Below are 24,667 nucleotides of genomic sequence, written 5' to 3'. Positions count from 1 at the left end.
GGCAGGTTTTACAGTACTTAAATGTCCACTTGATGGATCAGTCTCATCGACTAAGTAAGCAAATGAGAAGCTGAAAATTGCTTTTCTTACCTGTCAAGTAATATAAAATAGAATGATTGGGACCTGCGGTTTTTAGGATAGGGAATCTTTCCATAATTGGGATCTCCATATCTTAGGTCTACTTAAAAATCATGTAACCATTAATTAAACCCAATAGGATTGTTTTGCCTCCAATAAGGATTAATAATATCTTATATGGCATAAAGTACAAGGTACTTCTTAATTACTACAACAAAAAAGGAAAACATTTTAAAAATGTAGAATTATTTAATTACAATGGAGTCCAATGGCAGACCACCTTTCCATAATTGGAGCTTTCTGGATAACAGGTTTTCGGATGATGGATCCTATATCTGTATATTTTGGTCAAACTTTTTTCACCGGTTTCTATGAACAGTATGCATATAGCATTTAGCGTATGTGATCTACTTCAGCATCATTGTTCCTTTCACAAAATCAAACTGCATTATCCTACAATACATTAAAAGACAGAAAATCAGAGTAGCTGTTATACAGTACCTTCTCTAGTGCATTCAGGTAAAATTGGCCATTCTCTGCATACTATAGTACCCTACTGGCATGGGTTTAAACACAGGTTAAATTAGTCTCTAGGTTTTATTCCCCAGCCACAGACATCTTGATGATTTAACTGCTATTTCTTGAAAAAAAGTGAACCAATTTAGTCTATAAGTTCCATAGCCTTCTTGCTTTTCAATCAGCCATCCAGAGATGCTGACAGTTCTGTTTAGAGATAGTATTTTACAGACCCAACTAGTCATAAAGAACATTCCTTGGTTTCCTGTAGGCATGCGGCTTTCAACGGAAACCAGAGGCAGCCTATCCACTTTATAATGACCATGTTGCGCACAGGGATTTTTGGAAAGGGAACATTATGTTTATAACAGGTTTGAATTGATAGTGTGCTTCAAGGAAATAAATGTACAGTGATTTAAGTCGAGGTTCGTCATTAATAATATTTGAAGTTTTAAGTTAAAAAATCATTGCAAGGCAGCACTACATATGTTATTTTTGAGGGCTGAAAATGTTCATGTGCGAATGAAAAACTGATTACCAATGAAAAGTTTGTCTTTGATGTCGTAATAGTAAAGCCAGTACAGTATTTGTCTTTGATGTCCTAATAGTAAAGCCAGTACAGTATTCAGCATCTACTTGATAAAGAAGCCAAAGATGGTTTTAAAAACAGGTTTTAATGTTATGTATAATGTAACTTTTTAATGGAACCTACATCTTTTTTTTGCCCATGTGTCAAAATAATTTAGGCCTGATTCCCAATAAGATGAGGAAAAAATATAAATATACATATAAATTATGAGATCATTTTTTGTTAGTCACTTACATCGTTTGTGCAAGTGCTACTATCTATAGTTATTATTTGGTGGGGGAGGCGTTCATTTTGTGCAAATAGTTGATTACAGTTTAAAATATGGTCATTATAGCTTTTATGACCATGATCTATGTGTGCAGGTGGCCACCAAACATGTTTTGAGTACATAACTCACCCTTAATTTCCCAAATTGGTAAAAAAAAAAGTATGACCGTCTGTATGGTGTAACTGTCCATCCTTGAATTGGGCTACTCTTTTTGTGATCCAGTCAATGTAAGGATGTCTTCTGGGAGAGGACTAGATTCTCATTAGTTATACATTATGGGAGTGTTTTGCTTTCATGATATAAAACCCAAGGTTCTCAGTGAGCTTATGTACTTAAAACAGCCACCTTTGACTTTTAGCTATATACTACAGGAGGCCATAAAGTACCCTGAGAATTCCCAGCACTCCCCTAGAGATACTAGGAAGGGTGAAAAAAAATATACTGTAGCTAAGGAAGAAAAAGTAGTCAGAATATCAGGTTCAGCTAGAGGACAGTTTGAAATTTACAAAGTCAGAGTAAAAATTAGAGTCAGGTCAGTGGCTCAGGTCAAGACTTACAAAGTACAAATCCAAGTAAAATCAAGAGACAGACATAAGTTCAGCTGGAGCTTGAGAGGCACCTATATCCCCAGCCTACAGAGACCTATCAGGAAGTGAGCCACTACTTCCTGACATGGGTCATAAAAGCCCAAGTGCTAATATGGCAGCCTTGTGTGTTGGGATGTTCCTTTTGGAAGGCAGTTTTTTAACAGATCTACTTGCAATGATGTTGAATGCCAATTAGTCTGCCCTGACAGAAACTGCACTCAGGCCGGTGCCTCAGAGCTTGGAAAAGACATAGGCCACCCTTTTTTCCAGCTTTCATTCATTATTATATGGTTATATATATATGGTTTCATAAAGTTGTACAAGTTGTACAACTTGGTGCTGTACTGAGATCACGTTCATTTAATTTGTTTATTGAATGAAATATTCTTATCAATGACACAAAATTATACAACAATATAAAAAACAACTAAAAAATGTGTAGGAATCCAACTGATTTTATTCAATGTGGGCAGGTGCAAGTTTACTTAGAAAGAATCAGAAGGCAAATACTTAACTATAAAAAACGATAAAAAGGAAAAAAAATAAGGCCTATTAAAAGGTTGCTTAGAAATAGCCATTTTATAACATACCAAAAGTTAACTTAAAGGTGAACCACCCCTTTCAATGTATGTTGATTGAAGTCTGCATGGGGGTTTTAGTTCCTCTTTACTACTTAAATCTACTGTGTAATGTTGAAGATGTAGAATATGCACACACATACACCACGCCTGTCAAAATAAATAAATAAATACATTAAAAACAAGATATGCCTACACTATACATTTTTCATTAGCATTCTCTTTCTACTGGGAACTCTGCTTATTGCGCCTGATAGCTGTTACTAATTTAGACAATAGAAAAAAAAATCTTCTTATTGAAGTGTAACCTGCTTGGAACATGAGTGGAATCTATACAAAGTCATTAGCCTGTGTTACCCCAGGTCTGCAATGGAACACCAAACTGTTCAGCTTTGTGTATCCTTCTTTTAAAGGAGACATTGGAAATGAAAAGGCAGCTTAAAAAATCTAATTCCAAGCAACTTTCCCATGTACATTAATTAAAAATATGCAAAAGCTGATTTGTAAATGGAATTTCAACTGAAAGCAGTTTTATTGTGGGTTTCTGTTCTCTGGTCCTCACTCTCCAAAAAATGTTGCAGAAGTCAGTTCACCTCCTGCCCCCATATGTAATAAAACACAGTTTGCCCAGGTGCAGTTTCCAATGGCAACCAACAGGAGGCTTATTTCTAAAGAGGTGACTAGTAAATTCTACCTTCTGATTGGTTGTTATAGATGACTAGACCTGTAGAGAATGTTGCATCCCTTGTTACGGTCTCAGAGTCAGAGAATATAAAATGCCAGACAAATACTGCCTTCAGGAGTAATGGCAAGTAAAAAATAACTTGAGAAACACTGAATTAATATATATTATAAAGTCGTTATCAGTGGCTTAACTAGAAGTCGCTGCGTCTCCAGCAAGAAAAAATGTTCTGAGGGGCTCAGTACTCAAAACAACCCTATTCCCTTATACCCTCCCCCCTGCTGACTCGAGTTTGCGCTGCTGCGCTTGGGTTACCAGGTGTAGGGTTGCTATCTATCGGTGGCTCATGATGCAACGGGAGGATAAGTGACATCACGGGGCAGGACCATATACATCACGGGGCACAGCTGTGACATAGTGATCAGTGATCACAGGGGGATCCTGTCCAGTTTTTCCTTGTTTGGAAAACCAGGCAGACTGTCTTGACAGGGCCCAATCAGGCCATAATAAATGAACAATTTCAATATATTAATATTCAATATATCTTGGTCAAATAGGTCAACTTACCAATGTTTGGAGCCCTAAATTGAATTTGCTGTGGGGCACAGTAACATCTAGTCAGGGTCGGACTGGGCCGGCGGGCCACCTGGAAAAAACCCGGTGGGCCCCCGGATCTTTTGGGTCCCACCAGCCCAGATCTGCACTCTGCGCTTCTTCTTCCTGCAGCGACCTCCCTTCTTTGGGCCGGTCGTGGAAAACACACGCGTACAAGCAGCCCCGGTGAGCCCTGGGCCCCCCAAACCGACCCTGCATCTAGTTACACCATTGTTTTTTACGTTCTATATTTGCCCTTGACCACAAAGTAACATAGTAAGCTAGGTTGAAAAAACACACATCCATCAAGTTCAACCTTTTTACTTTTTTTAACCTGCCAGTTGATCCAGAGGAAGGCAAAAAACCCCATCTGAAGCCTCTTCAATTTGCCTCAAGAGCGGGAAAAAATCCTTCCTGACTCCAAGATGGCAATTGGCAGGGGAGATCCTGGCCCCTCCGCCGCCTGAGGCATCAGCAGTTGCTGCTGCCCCCCCCCCAGAAATTCGCTCTTAAAGTACCAGGAGCAGCATTTTTGCTGCCCCTGGTACCTAGTGGGGCGCTGCCGCCTGAGGCGACAGCCTCAACTCGCCTCATTGGCGAAGCACCCCTGGCAATTGGACTAGTCCCTGGATCAACTTGTACTATGAGCTATCTCCCATAACCCTGTATTTCCTCACTTGCTAAACACCATCCAACCAGTTCTTAAAGCTATCCAATTCTTCAATTCTGAAGAATAGCATATGCAATTTCATATAACAGTGGTACTGGCACAGCAAACAAACCCCTTTCAGGGTGTAAAATTAGTGATGCCTGTACCACTGATTCAAGGTATTAAAATTTACATCTATCTATCTTCTCAATAGTTCGTTGGCTTTTAGGGAAAGGATCTCCATCCGTCTCATTGTCTTCCGTCTTCATTATTTTGTATATTATGCGTTTCAGTGAATGAACCCTTCTGTTCTTCCCTCTGTAAATTTTAATAACCATACATGCCTATATATACTTATTCAGAGAGCTGTAGTCTCAGCAGAATATTACCAGTTCTGAATAAATCCAGAATACTCTTCCTAACAACTGCCTGAATTCCCTGACTGCTTTTATAGGGTCAGCCATAATCAATAGCAGGATTTGTAAACCGTCACCTTACAAACAAATTCATTTTTTAATTCTATCTTTGTGCCAGTCAGGATACCTATGGCCCTGGTACACAGAGAACATAAGAATAAGAGCAGTGTGTGTGTGTGTGTGTGTCAGTGTTTGACTGGACTGGCACCGTGGTTTCCCGCGCTCGTGCCTTTACCTGAGCGATGGACTGTACCACTTTTAACTCATCACTGTGTGGGAGCAAAATGCGCTGATTGAACCAGCGGAGTAAATTCATTATAGAGACTACATAATAGTAACAAAAACAATTGATCCAAGAAAAATAATCCTCTTCTACCGTAGTATAGCCGTGTCTTTTCAGAGCACTGAAAGGAAAGCTGCCTCTTAGCTTGCTCTAGCCTTACATGGTAAATACCTTTGTGCTTGTGTGTCCCACTGTGAATGTGAAGCAGCTCCAAGCAGAAGCTGTGTCTTTAATAAGCAGTGGGACAGGCTGCCTGGAGGCATTGCATTACACAGGAGTGAGCCACGCACCGGGGCTGGCAGCGCTACTATATATAAGCCCTGTGCTGTGAGCGTGCTGGGCTTTTCCTCCGAGCATCTCACTGAGCAGCAGCAGCAGTAGCCACCTTACTCATTAACACATGTAACGTCCCAAAGTTTGCTCCCAGTCCTGCAGGAAAGCCATTGGCTTCGTTTCCTCGCATGGATGCTGTTCCCTCTTGGATGTAATACTGAAAACACTGATCAAGGTAAGGGAATTTCACATGGTTCTCATTTCAACAGGTAATGTCATGAAATCCTGTTTGTTTAGGACAATACCCCCCCCCCCCCCAACCAGCTTCTATTACTATTTTATATTATTTTATAATATTAATTATTATTAGTAATAATAATAAACACAATGTTTTAATGTCCGCTGTCAAAACATAGTGATGCTTATCTGATCCCAAATGAGTCTTCCCTCTACTGCTCAATATTGATTTACCTGTATTTGCCTGTATTGATGCCTAATCATCATTTTAATCACTGATGCCACCCCATGTTATTGCTTCCTCCATACTGTGGGACCTTAAAGAACCTGTCCATCCTTATTGAATGCTTTTAAGCTGAAACATTCTAGTTCTTTGTCCTTAGAACACGTTTTTGGAAATATGATCAGCCCGCTGCACCGAGAATACACCATGGGGCGCAAGGCATGGGATCAGTGTAGCTTATTCCAGGGCAGCAGTAAGCAGAATGGACTCGTTTTATATGTATGTGTTTCATTTCAGATGAACTTGCAGCAGGAAATTGCTCTATTAACCGACATGCCCTTTATAGTGCAAAGCTTCACACTTTTGTGCTTTTGAGGTTTAAAGATTTGCTGCAGGGCTTAGGATAGGATCCAGAGTTCTACATTACACACTGTTACATTCCATCCCCAGCTACTGTAATTTAACCCTGCCGTGTATTTCCTTAAACGAAAAAAAAAAAAAGGACATGATTCCATCGCTGAACATGTACATCATTTGTTAATCTTCCATTCTCTCAGGGCATGCAGTTCCTTTGCTGGGCACACTGTACTTATCTGGGTTTAGATTTTAATTAGGGAAGCCTATGAAAAATGCTAAAGTTCATGGCTGTGTTTGGAGCTATTCATACAGAATCCTTGGTTGTTGATTCTAAGGTAGAAGATTTTTAGGGTTTAGTTTGCCTTTTCCAGTCAAACATTTAATTAATTATCCCCTTAGCTCATAAAAAGTTTATAGATGTATAAAACAAAGGTTATTACAATCAATCTCCTATAACAGGGATAGGGATATACAACAATGTAAATAATTCATTCATTGGGCTACCTAGACTACTCCTCCGCTTTCTACATCTCTTGCCCACCCTAGAGGGTTCAAACCTCTACCATGAGGGTATAGGGGGTAGTGATGTGTGATTCAGGAAAAACTCAACCCTCATCTGACCCTAACGGACAAAACCTTAAGCCTCACCCGACCCTAACGTGCAAAACGTTGCCATTGTATGACCCGCACCCAACCTGTACCTGCATCATCTTGCTCTGTAAACTACTTCTATGAGTGCCTCTGGTTCCAAGGCACTGAATCTTCAAGAGCAGTAGAGGAGTGTACTCCCCAGTCTGACCAGCACCCAACCCTAACCGCAATGGTTAGCCAAATTTAAACCCGAACCTGTCCAACCAGTGTTCATCTGGGGTTGCAGGTCAGTCTGGGGGATTCAAGGGGTTTGGAACTATCTTACTACTTTAAACAAAATGTTAAGGGTTCTTTGGGGTCCTGGTTCCCAAAGTGGTGCCTGTCCATTCTGGTCCCCCCCATTATTTGGGCATGGTTTAGTGCATCTATCCCTTTAAATGAAAGCTTTAAACAGAGATATAAGTAATGTACAGGTTATTTTACATATAGTAGACCTTGTTGAATAATTCTCAAATGCATTACTGAGCACATTTATAGCCTTTTGCTTTTAAGTGTTTACTTCAAGAGGATGTTGTAGCATCTTAACTTCTGAAGAATAGCATATGCAATTTCATATAACAGTGGTACTGGCACAGCAAACAAACCCCTTTCAGGGTGTAAAATTAGTGATATAACCCAAAGGGAGATTAAGGATGCCCTTGTACACTGTAATCTTCACTTACATTTTGTCTACTCCAGACCAATAGCAGTTAATTTTCTTATTTCATGTTTCCCTGTCACTTAATTATAGACAATTAGAATGATCACATTTGCTTTTAAACAGCTAAGATGCAATTTTGATACAGTGCATTACTGAATGTTTTTACAAGACTTGTGATCTCAATGCATGTTTTCCCACGGGAATTGTGTTGTGTTAACCTGATGCACAGCAAGGTTGAGGGAATTTGTTATTACAAGAATACCTCTCATGTTACAAGAATATATATATACACCCATCATTCTTTGAGCCTTGAGAAACAGTTATTGCATACAGTTCAATAACATTACTAAGTTTAGATGTTCAAATAAGGACTTCTCAAAGTCTTCCAGTGCTACCAATTTACTAAGATATGCAACTATGTGCCCTGGGTTTCATTTGGATGGGTTGAACTTAATGGACTTTGGTCTTTTTTCAACCTAATTAACTATGTAATTATGTGTGCTGGGTTTTATTTGGAGGGGTTGAACTTGGTGGACTTTAACTTAACTTTGTAACTTATTCTGTACTTGGCCTAAGACATATTTTGTAATTTTGTTTGTAATTCTGAGGGTACCTCTGTGTTTCCATGACAGCAGTCAGGGTAGTCTACCTTGGGCTGGATCATGCAGAACAATGCGTAACATGTTTTGAGTCACAGATGTCCAAATGCATTTTTCACAGCATACGTGTTCTTTCATAAATGCAGACTGGACAATCATTGTGAGGGTGCATCATGAAGAAACCAAGCCCATCTCATTCTATACTTGAGTGGTGAGGTGTATTTCTAATGATGTCCTTGGTCTTCCTTGAAAGTAGACTCAGTTACATTTTACAGGAACAGTGATCCTTTTAACAAACAATCATGAATATTGGTGATATGTCTATGTGCATTTTCCCAGAAATTGCATTTGTCCCCATGCATCACAACTGATCTGGAGTACATACAGTAGGCACTGTCATAGGTTCTAGCAACATTTATCACTGTTTAGTCTATGGAAATAGTAAGTATGCCAAAGTCTGAATTTCCTGATAAAAACACAGTTTTACCTGCATGGTCCCTATCTAACCTTATAACCATTTTTGGGGGTTTTTGATAATCAAGCTGAAGCTCCGTGCAACCCCTGTATCATTTCAAGTCAGCTGCAGCTGTGAGATGATGTAACTGTTTTGAATATAAGGGTAATTTATTTATTTTTTTAGCTTACTTTCTGGTCTATGACCATCTTCTTTGCAAAGAGATAAAGATCCCCCTAAAATATTTCACATGTATTACCATATGCCAGAATTCCGATATATAGTTGAGTGCATCAGTGGATGATATAGCTTGTTTGTCAAATAATAACAATGGTAAACTGTCAAATCATAACTATGTTCATAACGGTTCTTCTGTATGTGCTCTATCATACATCACAGAGATCAATTAGATTGTGTTCAGTGTTGTATTAATTCTAGAACTGAATACAATACTTGTTTTCCCTAAGGAAGAGAAATAACAGGAGTGGTAGCTTTGTTTAAACAGCTGAGGCTCCTTCCTTTTTCAGATCATCCATAGAATGTGTTGCATATGTTACATTTAGCCTTTTTCAGTGACTTCTGTTGGGTAGGTTTGACAGAATAGTTTTTGACACAAAGGACAAGTAGGTCAGCTGGCAAAGGGCTGTTCTACAGAGTGACCTAAATTTAAAATGGTGTCTGCATCCCCCAGATACAGGCAAGAAACTAGTCACATTATTAGGAGAACCATTTGTCCATTCACTAATAACATATAAAATAGGAATTGAAGGAAAGCAAAATAGGTAAATTTATTGCAATATGTTAGTCAAGATGGGAAATAAAATTAATTGATTTGATGCCCAAGTAAATACATGAAAACTGGCAGTTAAAGTAGTTATGTCTGTTTTATTCATCTAACACATCTTAACATATCACTCAGCACAGTATGTGGTCTAATTCTACATTCAGTTAAATCTGCCCTCAATTACTGCATGCGCAAGGTCCGTCTTACTTATTTAGAACAAGTTCAAAAATAAATATTTTACATTCTCTAATGGTGAGGGGCATATTATATAAGTTCAGACTGAGTGGGATGTCCTTGCAGATAAGCAGGATATATATCTTTAACAAGTAGATGGGCCAGGGGTACCCCAAAATCACTTGATCCCAGTCCAAAGGACTCAAAACCTGAGTGGGCATTTAGTACATACTGTAAGACTCTTCTCCTTTAGGTGGGTCCCCTTAGTTATTAGAAGGAAGGGTTAACCACATGGTGTCTCCACTATAAGACAAAAAAAACTTGGGCACCATTGGTGTTAATAAACAGAACATGTTTATTAAGAGATGGTAACATTTAGAAATGGTGGGTACTGACTTGATGTTACAATATCAATTAGTAAATGCTTCCAAAAAAAGTCTTCCAGTAAATACTCACAGACTTTCTGGTTTAGTTTTCACCTAGAGGTACTATAGCCTGCCTTTGGTGCCCAATTCCCATTCAAGGCAAATGTGGTCCCACATTCCAAGGATGTCTCTTTCCCTGAGCCTAACCTGTTGAATCCCTATCCTGGTGACCTTGTCATTGTAGGGTACTAATCATCCTGATCTCTTTGTTGGATCCTCTGGTTGATCTACTAACTAACCCCTGATCCTACCTTTTACTCCTAGAGTGACTATAACAGAACTGCCCTTCCATGTACTTCTCCTGTACTGAAGCCTTCCTTTTTTCCAGGCCCTCCAACACTACACCACCTCTTCCAGCAAGTGGGTAGACCAAAAAAAGCATCCCTTTTTATAACCTAGGAGAAACCTGACACCCCTTACATTTTAAGGGGCCTATTCCCCTCCCCCCCCCCACCAACTGTTATCAGGACCCACTCCTAAAAGCTTCCCTTTTTATAACCTAGGAGAAACCTGACACCCCTTACATTTTAAGGGGCCTATTCCCCTCCCCCCCCACCAACTGTTATCAGGACCCACTCCTAACTCTCCTGGGGAAAACTAACAATTGAAATGTTTTTTAAAACCTTTACCCTCTTGCACACAGTTGCTTGAATTAATCCTTCAATTTGCTAATGGAAAGATGTATTGGAATGCATGGAAGCAGGAGAGAGTGGTTTCCAAAATCACTTCCAGGTTTGGTTATATTTTCCCTCGTGTCTTTCATCAAAATTGCTTCTTAGAGGTCCAGGGGGATAGAAAGTAAAATTATGAGAAAACATATAAATCTCTTTAATATATAATTGCCATTATGCTCAGCTTTGCTTAAGAAAAGTGCAAGTCACATAATACCAAAATGACCATAGAGGACAATACTGAGCAAAACTATGCATCCAACATACAGTCTAGAGTCGTCTGTTCTTAGCAGTTTTGGTCTGTATCCGTCATGACAACAGTTTTTGTGCCATAGGCCTTAAACTGAAGCCTCGTGATCGAGTTGATTTTATATTTCACAGCTGAAAATGCATGTTTGATGTGTACTGGGTTCTGAGATTGGTGCCCCCCACAACCAGATAGCATTTTCATTTGGAGGCTGGACATAGGAAGAACAGGAATAATAATAGTCATAAGTCAAAACCCTACAAATAGGGAAAGTGAAAAGTTGCCTAGAATAGGTCCATCTACAACAAAGTACAACAATATAAATGTAAACCAGCAGATAAACGGATTCATATCCTTTTAACTGTGATGTAAAAAATCAAAGCAAAGGATCCTCTGCTTAACTTATAATTGCACCTCTGTGGGCAAATGGCATAATAGCCCAAAGAATAGGGACTATAATTGTAGACAACAAGAGTGTTCATGTTGTTTTCCATTTTCTAAAATATGTAACTAAAATGTAATTTTCTTTTGTTATTATCGAAGATTTCTGACATATATTTAAAACATTTAAATTCGATTTTTTTTTTAAGGTTGTCGCCTTTGCAACACTGCAAGGGGCAAGGCCAAGACATACCAGGAGCTGGGTTGGATGAAAGGTGAAATTGGTGGGCCTGGGGGTATACAGTAACTACCTGGATTGGGGGTGGAATTGGTTGGACGAAGGTGTAGCAAAAAGCTCCCCATAGACGCGACGATTCTTCTTGCCGAACGACCGATTTTAGGGAAGCCCGACCAATCCTTCGAAATTATCGTGCGGTTAGTGGGATTCGAATGATCGTACATCTTATGATTTTTCGGCCTACATCTGTCAGGAAATTGATCGGCCAGGTCAAAAAATCTTTGTCGGTCCCAGTGCAATCTATCTATGTTTGCAGGGCCAAGCAGGCAGCTCCCCTTTGTTTTCCTGGCAAATTGGTCTTTTTAGTTGATGGTAAATTCGTACGATCGTACTGAGAAGATCGTGGTCTCACGATCAGGATCTGATCTTTTAAAAATCTCAACATCTATGGCCAGCTAAAGAGGTGCCTGGCTTTACAGGTAACATTATTGTCTGTTAAGATTTATTACCTGCTCCAGCCTTCAGCAGTATTTTAACAGCAGGGCCAATGAAATACTGACAGAGTGGCAACCATAATAAAAGAATCTTTTGGGAATCACCCTTTTGATGTTCATTAACAAAAATGTACTAGTGTTTTTTTTTTCATGTCTGCGTTTCAACAGGATTAAGAAAAGTGCTTAATATTGCATTCCTCAGGAGTATCCTTGCTTGAACTCAGCTCAAAAATGTATTTTTATGAAAAGAGAAAAGCAAATCTATACATGTATCCCCAAAACATATTTTAGTCAGCAGGACTTTTGTGGGGGAAGGCAAGGAAATAATGAATCCACTTAATGTGGATAGACTAGCTACATACAGCTAAAAAGTATGGTGTGGATATTGCTACAACTCCTAATATCAACTCCTAGTATCTAAGAAATGCAACCGAGGACACCGTAAGAGAGATTCGTATTAATGTCAGATTATTTTATTAGAAGTCCACAATATTCTCCAATTTTCATTCTTGTGGTATCCCTTCAATGGGCAGTTCCATTTACATCTCCAATTAGCTGACCACACACTACTGATAACATATACCTACGACTGTATCTATAGATATATATATAGAGACTGGAAGTCACTACACTCACGGTCAGGTTAAATTGGTAGATAATTGGTAGAATGTGGGTAAATTCCTATAACTAGCAGAATATGCACTGTATAGACCACCCACCAAGTACTCCATTCAATAATATCATTGGCTTGATTTGCTATATTATATATCTAATCGTTCCAATTAAGACATGGAATCAACTGCTAAACACATTTATATTTATTTTGCATATTTTTCACTGCTTAGAAGTGGATGCCAAGTGTCATTTACTTGGCAATTCACATAATAAAAAAATGTTGTGGGTGGGTTACATCTGTCAAGTATTTTAGTACATCCAAAATCTGCATGCATAATTATTAAGCTACACATGTCATACAAGAGTAGAGAAATAGACGTATTTTTGAGGAACATGGTGTTATTCTACATTCCTCCATCGTTATATAACATTTCCTTCCTTTTCCCCTAGCTAATTTAAAAAAAAAAAGTACTTTCTGCCTGGTCTAGAATTTGGGAAAGACCCTTTATAATATATAACTGTCTTTTAATCTTCATTTTATGTTTAATATAAACAAGGCATCAACGTTTCCTGTTAAGCTTTAACCACAAGAAGAGATGGGAACACTGGAGCTTTTTTTGCAACAGATCTAATAAACAGTAAAGCCAATGTTAAAACGTGAAATTTCATTATTCATAAGGCTCTTGTTATGGAAAGGAGGATGGGATGGGATAGGACAGGAAGGAAAAGGATTTAGGTGGACAGGGAAGGAAACGCATTTAAAGTGGCCATGCATGCAGAGATGTTATCGTCTAACTTATAATAACGGTTGTAGCAGTGATCATACTGTATATAGAATTATGAGTCATTAACATGTTATTTATAAAGGTCTATAGTGGTCATCCTTAGGTCCACTGCTGCTTCTCGCTACTCCCCTCCCATGCATTCATGCACATCATTGGATCCGCAGTACTGAGTATTGGGGTGCGGGAAATTTAAAAAACTCATATCACATGCATGTCCCCAGTGCTTTAGTGCAGGCATTTGTGCACTTTCCACAAGTCCGGTCTGCCCATTATACAATTCTTAGACCACGTTTGAAGGTTTATGGGTTTTTATTCAGTGGCAGCGTTACGATGGAGGGCAGGAAGCCTGCACAACATTTTTCAGGGGGAGCTCTCTTCATCCTCCCTCTCCTCCTAGACTCCAACTTCCAGCTGCTCTTCAGTCTGCTCACCCACTGGCTTCTTTGCAGTGGGCAGGCAATTTGAAGTGAAGGAAGGGGTGGGGAGGGCGATTCATACATCAGATGCTGCAATGGTCCGGGCCCAGTCACTCGGCCTGTTGTATGTTAGTTATGCCACTGTAGAGAGCCCTGAGTGTGGGGAAACTAACCCTGATAAAAATAAGTGATGTTGGTGTTATATAATAAAGTATAAAAACTACACATTTGTGACATTGATATTATACCTTCTTTTCCTAACAAAATTATTCCCAGACCATTTCCACTGACCTAGTATTGCAGGGTCAGAATGATTGATTCATCAGATGTGGATACGAGATATATGTCTGGAGCTCTTAGGATTCACTGTTGATCTGACTCAGTTACATCCATTATGTCTGACTAGCTCCGATTTCCCAAATGACTGCATTCTTTGTAAGACCTGTTTATTGTCACCTCCTTCACATTTTAGTGTGGGGATTCTGTGATTTGTAGTTCTGAAACAGCAATAACACTGAATGCTATACACTAAAGCCTACATAGTCCCATCTTAGGTCTACAAGAACATAGCTGATATCTTGGTCTGCTATAGACATCCATCCCATTATTGCTTAGAGAGCTAATATGTGGCTTCTATTCAGCCTTCTCAGCATGTGATCAGGTTTCCAAAAAAACAACCCATTTATTATTGCTCTGTAAAGTATTAATATATTATATACATATGGGAAAGCAATAAAGGCATATGATTTTGTTAAAAGTGCTTACCTTGAGGGGTGTAATGTGGCATCCAGCGGGATCAGCAGTGTTGGCAATGAAACATATTCTTATGTTACAGGTCATTGCTTAGCTAAACACCCCCAGCTAATCCCTTTGGACAAATGGACCTTTTAATGATTGCCACATGTGCCTTTCCCACCACTTAGTTTAATTCCTGGCCCAGTTACAATGTGCATGTTGGAGTACTGTCATATACCTGTCATGAGTAAAGCAACCATATGAAACCCATCACCCAGTGTGTAATGAACAAAGGAACCTGGGCCTTGCCCCTGAATCAGACACACATGAGCCTCATTTATCAACATTACAAATCTGCACCTGGCCAGTATCCCATTGGAGCCAACCAGTAATTAGCAAGCTGCAGGTAGAACAAATGAAAGCTAAAATTTGATTGGTTGCCATGGGTTACTGCCGATGTGCAATTTTTCCTAGTATTGGTAAATGAGCCCCATGGACAGCACCAGCCTATACTACCTTCATGTATGATCCCATTGTGCCAAGTCTTCTTTTAAAAATACAGTATATAGGGTTACTAATTAAAATATACTTTTTCTTAGTGTGTACATACTATAGGACTATGCGATATGTATTGCTGTAAACCTAAAGAGTTGCATTGATCTAAATACACATTTATTCATTTATTCAACATGGGGCTAATTTGCACATTATTCAGATGAAAGGTGGACTGTGAGATTTTTAATTTATCTTAAAATGCAGCAAGCTTAACACTAAAGGTGGCCATAGAATCACTGATAAGGTAGTCGGTGCATGTATGGTGGGAAACAAGCCAACCAATATTGGCAGAGGATAATGATCGGTTCGTTGATCAGGCTGACTGGAAAATTTTGACCGGGTGCCTATGAAGGCACCCAAACATCGGCCATTGTTAGTGCTGAATTGTCAGATACAGGTAGAATTTGATTGTTTCTACCTGTATACCTGATGATTCAGCTCTACATGTGTGTGAAATGAACAATCTTTCTTGGAAAGATCTTTTCCAGGAAAGATAGTCATTTTAACGTCTATGGACACCTTTAAGGGGTGTGAACTTGGTTTTGTGTGATCAAAAACCAAATAGAAAATAAACAGAACAGTACTCCTTTAAGAACATGCATTTGTTCTGATTACTCATAAGAGAATGTAGATTTCATATCATATCTGTCTTTCTTGTATTGAAACACCTGCTGCGTGAACCCTAGAACTACCGTCATGTGCAGGGTTACAGAAGCTCCAGGGTTCCCCCAGCATTAGTAGACATACTTGGGCACTCTTTATCAAAGTACAGTGGAGTACATTATAGTACAGACAGAGTGTGAGGGGGACTGGATGCTCACAGGATCGTCTGCAGATGAACCTCTAGTGAATGGGGTTTAAACCAAAAAAGATAAAAAAATATCAAAAAACATATTTGTCACCAGGAAGGTACAAAAGGTACAATAGATGGTACTCAGGATAGGGGATTTCTCGCACATATAGTGTTCTATGTAGTGTTCTAGTGTACCATGCTATTAATGTAGGATACTTTGTAACCAAAATCACATTAGGCTTCTATGACCAGGCCAGAAGTAGAGGCATGTGCCTAAGGAACAAAAGTGGGGCCTCTAGGCATGTACTGTGCCTCTTCTGTCTACTTACCCCTAGTTCTGGGTTCTGGGGGATCAGATGCCGGCAGTTTTCAAAATTCTTTTCACTTCTGAGGATGGACTGCAGTGAACGCTCTTCGAACTTTGCCAGGCACTTTTCACAACTCTTCTTAATTAGGAAATAAGCTTTTATTCACAACAAAATGGTCAAGTCTGAGTATTTTATGCATTCAGCAATGTACATTTTATGAGAAAGGTACAAACTGTCATATGATTTCATCTACCTTGGGCAGCTAAATGGCTAAATAAAATATTTTTGCCTTGTTTGATGCTTAATGTCTCATGCACACAGTTAAAAATCATTGACTTTCAAATGTATTGATACACTATAGAGTTTGCATTCTCTCAGGCTCACCACCTACTAAAATCTATGAAGTAAACATATACAGTTCACATCTCAGAACTCAGAAACCCCTACTGCACTTTGCAGTGTGTATCTGGGTTAAACATTCTCTAGCAAAAATACAGTGACATAGCAGAATTACAAATGAAGATAAATTACCAGGGTCAACTTTATTGTAAATGTTACATAACCAGTGTTGACAGTATATATGAATGCAAATGACAGATTTGAATACATTTGCCTTAAGTAAAATGACTATTGCTATACCAAGCAGAGTTCCACCAGAGTCCACCATCTGTACAAAACAACTTTCAGCAAGTCCTTTGTCAATTTAAAAAAAAAAAATAGCTGGAGGCTCGGAAAAAGGTTTTGGAATGAGCAATTACTTACACCTAGGTTCAATAAGATGCTTACAGTACTCCTGCCTCCAGCGAGGGCCCCTGTAGATGATACAATATCCTTAAAGTGTTGTGTAACATTGAGATACTATGTTAATAATGGATCATTAAAAAGCAACTGAATCCAATAAAGTAAGATTTCATTATTAACATAAATAACAGACAACATTAATAACAGCATTAACAATTATAATTACTTAAAGGATATAATGACATAAATCTGCAGTTACCTTTATATCACTGCACTCACATCTGTCCATGATCTTGCATTGTTTTCTGTATTTATTTTGCCCACAAATGGTCATGTAGTTCGAAGCCTTTAGCTGTAGGAAATATTTAATGAAAGGAGAAAAATAAAATGTTTAACCTATAAGACAATGTTTATGTATGTCTTGAATGCCACACAATGCAGTCAATTAATTTTATGTAAAATTAAAATGGGCCCAGGATGGTGGCAATAAAAAATAAATTAAGTACGGTACATCTGTATTTTGTGTATTATTGCTTTAAAGTCCCCTTTGTCCACAGGAAAGGCCATAATTTCCCTTCAGGCATGAAAAAACCTTTTCCGCTCTGGGGCTTTCTATGGGTCAACTGTATTTCTATGAAGCAGTACCTGCTTCCATCTTATTCTTTAAACTGTAGAACTCTAGCTCCAGGGAATATAGGCTCCTCTTCCCATAATGGAATAAGCTTCACTATTAAACCAGGTATAATCTGTTTCCTCACTTACTCCTGTTCTAAGCCTAAGTGCCCCATGAAACATGTTAGGCCAATTATAAAATAGATTTTATTTTTATAAATACTGTTTGATCTACTTTACTGAGGGGCTCTTGGAACTCCAGTTTTTCAATGCAGTATACTCTATGACTGGGGCCGTATGTTTGAAGCCATCTCTTTATATTGCTTTCTTACTCTTTTGTGTCCTAAATGGCACTGCTTTATGTTTCTTCTCAAAAAAATGTGTCACACACCAAGTGTGCTGCTGTGCTTAATTGCCCATGTGACAGACTAAAAGACTATGATGAATATGTCCAATTAACCATGCAATTTGAGGGACTATTATCCTTTAAATGTTCTTTTGGCGGATAGAGGGCATTCTAATCTGTATCTTTAGAGGAATTGTCGATCAAGTCATAACTATTAAATTAATGTAAGAGGTTCACAGAAAACCTTCAAGATTGAAAAACACTCCCTGTACTGATGCAAGTTGTCCCCTTTATCTAAAATTAATTGTTTCAGCTCAACATTTCATGGTACCTATAAATGATCATTCATATCATTTTAGAAAGAGGTACAACTATAACAGTTTTAAGATTTTTTGTGATTTTCTGTAAATTTATGTAGCTCAGAGAAAACAAACATGCCCTTTAGTTGAAGTCATTAATGAAGTTCTAAAAGATGAGAGCCACAAACCCCCCTTGCATTAATTATTAGAGGTTTTAAGAGATGATTACCTTATGATCACATTAAAATGTGTTGCTTGTTGAACCTTTTCGTTAGGTCTTTGTGTCCTGCAGCAAAGTGCCTCTATGTTAAAATGAAAAATAAATACAGATGTGATCGCAATCCCTCTATATTTGTTTTGGTTAAATGTAAACGTGTAACGGCTGTACCCAGAAGTAAGCGATCTTGTGTCAGAGGGGCTGATTGAAAACAAAACAAGTTCAGCAAGATTCTTTATTAATAACTGTGTCATATATTTTCTACAAAAATATGAAGCACATTCCATACATAAACTGCATAAGTCAACCCAACATCTAATTGTTGCATAATGTAAACAGGAGTTGACTAGAATGGCTTAAAGGTGTCCACTTTGTTAAGATGGTATTGAATTACCTTTTACAGAAAATGTGTGTGTGTGTAAATATTTCATGACACTTAGACATACAGGAGATACTATATGGCATGCTCCCAGGCTTATCTTGAAACAGTTCTGTACAGCATACTGTTAATGTTTTGGTCCAGGTTCTTTTGTAACAGTAGGACATAAATTTACTAGCATAACTGAATATTTGTCCATCTATAAAAGCAAGCTACATTTCCTTTAAGAATGATCTTTTAGTTGTTTCTGAAAACTTTTTAACCCATTAGTTTAATGCCACCTGCACACATGCTATAGTTTGTTGGGCAGGGGCCAAAAGGTCTGAAATCTTGCCTCCATTGATTAGAAATCACCTGAACTGATAGGTGATTATCATTGTTGGAATCATTGGTGTATTATTGACTGGTGCTTTCAGGTGATTCCCGTTCAAGTGAATGGAGCAGCTATTTCAAGCATATTGTCCCCCACTTAGAGAGCTACAAGACTTTGAGGGAAAAACATTCCATTGTCTTCCATTGTCTTTTAAAGGATTTGGGAACCTACAGTATATGACTGCAATCATTGTGTGAACCTAAAATGCATTATTTCTAGATACTGCTGTTTTGCAAATAGGATGAACTTATGAGCACGGAGATCCCATATTAGAGAAACACAGCTGTCTTGCTAAACTCAAGGGCAAATTCTGATGTTTATTCTGATGTTTCTGATGTTTATTTTCAGAAAAATATATACACCTGAAATCTCACGTTTCATTTTCAGTGGGCAGCACAGTGCGATAGTGTTGCCTTTCAGTGCTGGGATCCTAAGTTTGATTCCAGCATGGGCACGCTCTTGTAGTTCTCCCATTAATGCATGGGTTTCCTTCAGGTACTTGAGTTTCCTCTCACACTAAAGTACAAAAAACAAACTATATTAACACTGATAGGGACTTATATTGTAAGATCCTGGAGCAGGCACATTATATTCCATGTCAAATTATGCAGAACACATCAGTTCTATATAAAGAACAATAGTAGTAACACAAAAATGTTTGACTTGTTTAGAACCAGCTACAAATTAAACATCAAGTTATGTGCTTTCCACTCATACTAATAGTACTCTGGTTCAGTAAAAAAAGGGAGTCCAGAAGAAATACAAATAGAACAGCTTTTTTTTTTGCCTCATAGGAAGCAAAGATGTTGATCAGATTTAAGTAGTTACAAGAAAAAATGCCTTTACTATAAACTGAGGAAGTGGCACATCTGGATTCATTGTTTGTACAAGTATGCATATATTAGTGCACCACAGCAGTATCCAGAGACTGCATTCAACTTTAATATAAAAGGATAGACATTAGGCATGATTTAAAATCTGCGGCCATGTGTTCTTCACTACATATATGGAGAGTGGAGTTAACATTTTTTCGGCTTGGTCAAGTTAAGTTGTGGGCCAAGAACGCTTATATGAAAAATCATTTCAATAAAAAGAAACTGGGAACAAAAAAGTTGCGTTTTTTTAAGTTTTCCAATATATAGTAAATCACTTTACATGAGAAAATATCCTTAATGCAATTAAAGGATATAGGAACTTTAATTAACAATTCATAGCAGTTGTTACCACTAAGCATATCAGCATGTAAGAATTATTGTTTGTTTTTGCAATTATAATGCAGACGGATAGGCGTACTGTATTACAGTACAGACAGGTATGGAACCTGTTATTCAGAATGCTTGGGACCTGGGGCAACAGAAATGACTTCAACACTTCCTATTAATTTTAGTGTTGTGCCAGTGTTCATGTGTTCTACTTACAGCAGCAATTAAACCCACTATTATATGGTAGTCTTAGGCTTTGTATTGTGTTCAGACTGTGGCTTTACGCAAATAGTGATACAGGTTATAAAGAAAATTCTGATTTGACAAATAGTTATAGTTGTAATATAATGCAAAATGTGGCAGCTGTTACTTACTAGTTACTTATTAAATGTATGTATGTTTAAAGAATATGCTTGGAGAAAAAACTGCTTTTCTTGTTTTTTTTGGTTAAAGTATGCAAAGTATTATTTGCCATACTTCAAAAAAGGTTAAACCTTTAACATTACATTGTTTTAATTTAAGTGCTGTATTGCAAGAGAAGGCTGTTCAAAACTGAGCACAGACAAAACCTTAGCCAGTGGGAAAATATAGACCCGGTGCTTCTGTCAGTCTAAAGCTTCAGGTGGTATTCGGGCATAATACTAGGGATCTGTCATCTGGATAGGAATGAAACAACTAGAATATTAACAAGCTTTTCTTTTGATTCAGCCAGTGAAAAGAATGCATACTTCTTTCCAAGCAACTTAAGAACCAGTAAGAACACGTTTAATGATTACTCTGTTTGCTTTTAGATTAGCAAGATGTTGATCCTGTAAATTACCTTTAATCGTCTTTGCTTTTTAGAATAAAGTGATAAAGAAGAAAATTCTAACAACCAGCGTTTTAACATTTCAAAGAAATAAAGAACAGGGACCCGCCAGAAGTGGATAGTAAACATGGGGGTTCCCATACAGGTGTATGCCTGTCTTATTTTTCTCCTGAGTGCAGAGGTGAACTGTGGTCTTGTCAGAAAAATCATTCGTCAGAAAAGGGAGAGTGGTCTAAACGTTACCCTCCCAGAAGATAACCAGCCCGTTGTTTTTAACCATGTGTACAATATCAATGTCCCTATGGGTTCCTTGTGTTCCGTTGACTTGGATCCAACAAGCACAAAAGATAATGAGCTGACTCCACAAGTTGGCAAGAACTACCAGGAGCACACTTTAAATGGTGAAAACCAAATTGTTTTTACTCACCGTATCAACATTCCACGAAGAGCATGTGGCTGTGCATCGGCCCCTGATATCAAGGACCTTCTGACCAGGTTGGAGGAGTTAGAAGGACTGGTATCATCTCTTAGAGAGCAGTGCACTACAGGAGCTGGATGCTGTTCTAGTGCCCAAGGTTAGTACAATAACAGTTTGCTAGTCTTTAATTTACTGTATTTACAGGTACATACTGAAATATTTGTCACTTGTACCAATATGTAGAATCTAGGAAAGTGCATTCTTTATTTTAATTAAAAAAAAGGACAAACAATATACTTTGTTAAGCTCCATCAATGTATCAGAAGCATTTGCATTACCAGGTAGGATTGCTACAAAAGACAGTTGCAGCTTTACCATTATTTCAGTAAGTCATAACATTTCTACACTGCATGGTGAACGATTTGCATTCATGAGTATGAAAGAAGCAGCCATGACCTTCTCTCTATAGATTACTTGATTTAAACCAACAGCTAATTTTTCATAATGTAACTAATGAGTAATGTATGCTCATAGCCTACATTTGGCTAAATACCACTGCATGAAACTGTATTAAATCTCATTAGTTGCAACCTGAGGAAACATTTAGAGCTTCTGGATGATAAATGAGTGAATCACTTTAAATGATGCAATCAATTAGCTTGATCAATGATGTTTCAGCTGAAAGAATCACCTACAAAATTGTTGAAGCTTCCAAAGCACATGACTAGAATTGGTCATGATCTTGATCGATGACACCTAAAAATCCTCATTCTATTGGTATGTGTTTGTGTGGGAATATTCCAAGTATGCACAATGAGTTCAGTTGGCTGGTTGTTTATAATGTTTCATCTTCTCTACTTTACTTCCTCTGGATCAGCCCAAAGTGGGTATTTAAAAGTTGCATCTGATGGACTAATCTTTAAAATACAGTTTCCCTTCTTGTTTATCAGGTGTTATTGAAACAAAACCTTACTGCAATGGACGGGGGAATTACAGTTCTGAAGCAAAAGCATGTATTTGTGAATCTGGATGGACTGGGCTCAACTGCACAGAGATGGAATGTCCAGGGCAATGCAATAGCAGGGGTGTCTGTGTGAACGGTGCATGTGTGTGTAACCCAGGTTTCATTGGGGAGGACTGTAGTGAGTTGGCTTGTCCAGATGACTGCAATGACCAGGGCAAATGTGTCAATGGCATCTGTGTTTGCTTTGAAGGCTATGGAGGAGAAGACTGTAAGGAAGAGATATGCCCGATACCCTGTAGTGAGCATGGTAAATGTGTGAATGGACGGTGTGTGTGTGAAGAAAATTTTATAGGGGAAGACTGCAGTGAGCCTCGCTGCCCAAACAATTGCAACAATCACGGACGGTGTGTGGATAATGAGTGTGTCTGTAATGAACCCTACACAGGGGAGGACTGCAGTGAACTTATATGCCCTAACGACTGCTTTGATCGTGGTCGATGTGTGAACGGAGTGTGCTTTTGTGAAGAAGGTTTTACTGGAGAGGACTGTGGTGAACTTGCTTGCCCCAATAACTGCAACAACCACGGGCGATGTGTGAATGGATTGTGTGTCTGTGATATTGGCTATACTGGAGATGACTGCAGTGAACTTGCTTGCCCAGATAACTGCAATAACCGTGGGCGATGTGTAAATGGGCAATGCATTTGTGATGAAAGTTACACAGGAGAAAACTGTGGTGAACTAAGATGCCCAAATGACTGTAACAACAGGGGGCGTTGTGTTCATGGGCAGTGTGTATGTGATGATGCATACATTGGATCCGATTGTTCTGATCTGAGATGTCCTAATGATTGTAATAACAGGGGCCGCTGTGTTAATGGACAGTGCGTTTGTGATGAAGGATTCATAGGGGACGACTGTGGTGAACTTAGGTGCCCCAATGACTGTAATGACAAGGGGCGTTGTGTTAATGGACAATGTGTGTGCGACGAAGGATATACAGGCTTAGACTGTGGGGAGCTTAGGTGTCCAAATGACTGTAATAACAGGGGGCGATGTGAAAATGGGCAGTGTGTGTGCGATGAGGAATTTACAGGTGAAGATTGTTCTGAACTGAGATGCCCCAATGACTGTAACAACAGAGGTCGCTGTGTTAATGGAAAGTGTGTGTGTGACACTTTATTCATTGGCGACGACTGTGGTGAACTGCGCTGCCCTGACGACTGCAATAACAGAGGACGTTGCATCGATGGGCAATGTGTGTGCGATGAAGGATTCACTGGGGACAACTGCGCTGAACTAACCTGCCTTGATAATTGCAATAACCAAGGCCAATGCATCAATGGACAGTGTGTCTGTGACGAAGGTTTCACTGGAGACTTCTGCTCAGAAGGTACAGTAATATGAAGAGAATGTGTAACACAATAGAAAATACTTAGCTATACATTATTTATTTTAAGTATTCTCAGTTTGGTTTACAGAATTAATCCCATCACATATCATAGTGAAGTAAGTCTTTGTGACTTCATCCCTTTAAACCCTGGTTACTGTCCCACTTACCCTACAATATCTGTTATCATTCCTATTTGTCATGCTAATAGTAGAATTACAGGTATGACCGCAACTTTCTGGGCCATGTATTTAAAACCATTGTGCATTCGGTATTACTGACAAAGTTATGTATTAAATTTGACTAAAATATGACATACTATGGATCAGTATGATTTTCCATATATTTTTAACAACGGGGTCTGATGAAATATTATGTAGCATGTAAGTTAGAATTCAGTGTTTTGTCAGCTAGTTCTCTTTTACCTGCCTCCCACTTATTTGAAAAGTAACATTTTTCTATGAAAATGTTGATGGCAATTGAGTAAATAATGTTATGCCGCCTTTCCTGAGAAGTTGTAGCAACTGGTGAAAAAACACATTAGTTACTGTATGATAACTCAATCATTATCATTAAATCCTAGGTGTGTTGCACTGTTTTTACATATTATCCAGCAATGTATC

General features: G+C 38.5%; 1 protein-coding gene across 5 annotated transcripts in view; it reads left to right on the top strand.

Annotated features, from left to right (window-relative positions):
- Positions 1-5,523: 5,523 nt before the first annotated feature.
- Positions 5,524-24,667, top strand: part of tnc.L (tenascin C L homeolog) — a 63,706-nt gene continuing 44,562 nt past the window's right edge. For 2 of the 5 annotated variants that reach the window (XM_041572508.1, XM_018229591.2), the window contains exons 1-3: positions 5,524-5,748; positions 21,308-21,847; positions 22,641-24,047. In XM_041572508.1, coding sequence (XP_041428442.1) covers positions 21,400-21,847; positions 22,641-24,047 — 1,855 coding nt within the window. In that variant the 5' untranslated portion in view covers positions 5,524-5,748; positions 21,308-21,399. Of the gene's footprint in view, positions 5,749-21,172; positions 21,218-21,307; positions 21,848-22,640; positions 24,048-24,667 lie in introns of all 5 variants that reach the window. The other 3 variants (XM_018229592.2, XM_018229593.2, XM_018229595.2) reach the window with 3 other exon arrangements.

The sequence above is a fragment of the Xenopus laevis genome, chromosome 8L (genome assembly GCF_017654675.1).
Source record: "Xenopus laevis strain J_2021 chromosome 8L, Xenopus_laevis_v10.1, whole genome shotgun sequence".
Taxonomy (NCBI): Eukaryota; Metazoa; Chordata; class Amphibia; order Anura; family Pipidae; genus Xenopus; species Xenopus laevis.
The sequence above is the reverse complement of the archived record's forward strand: the minus strand, read 5'-3'. Positions and strand labels throughout refer to the sequence as shown.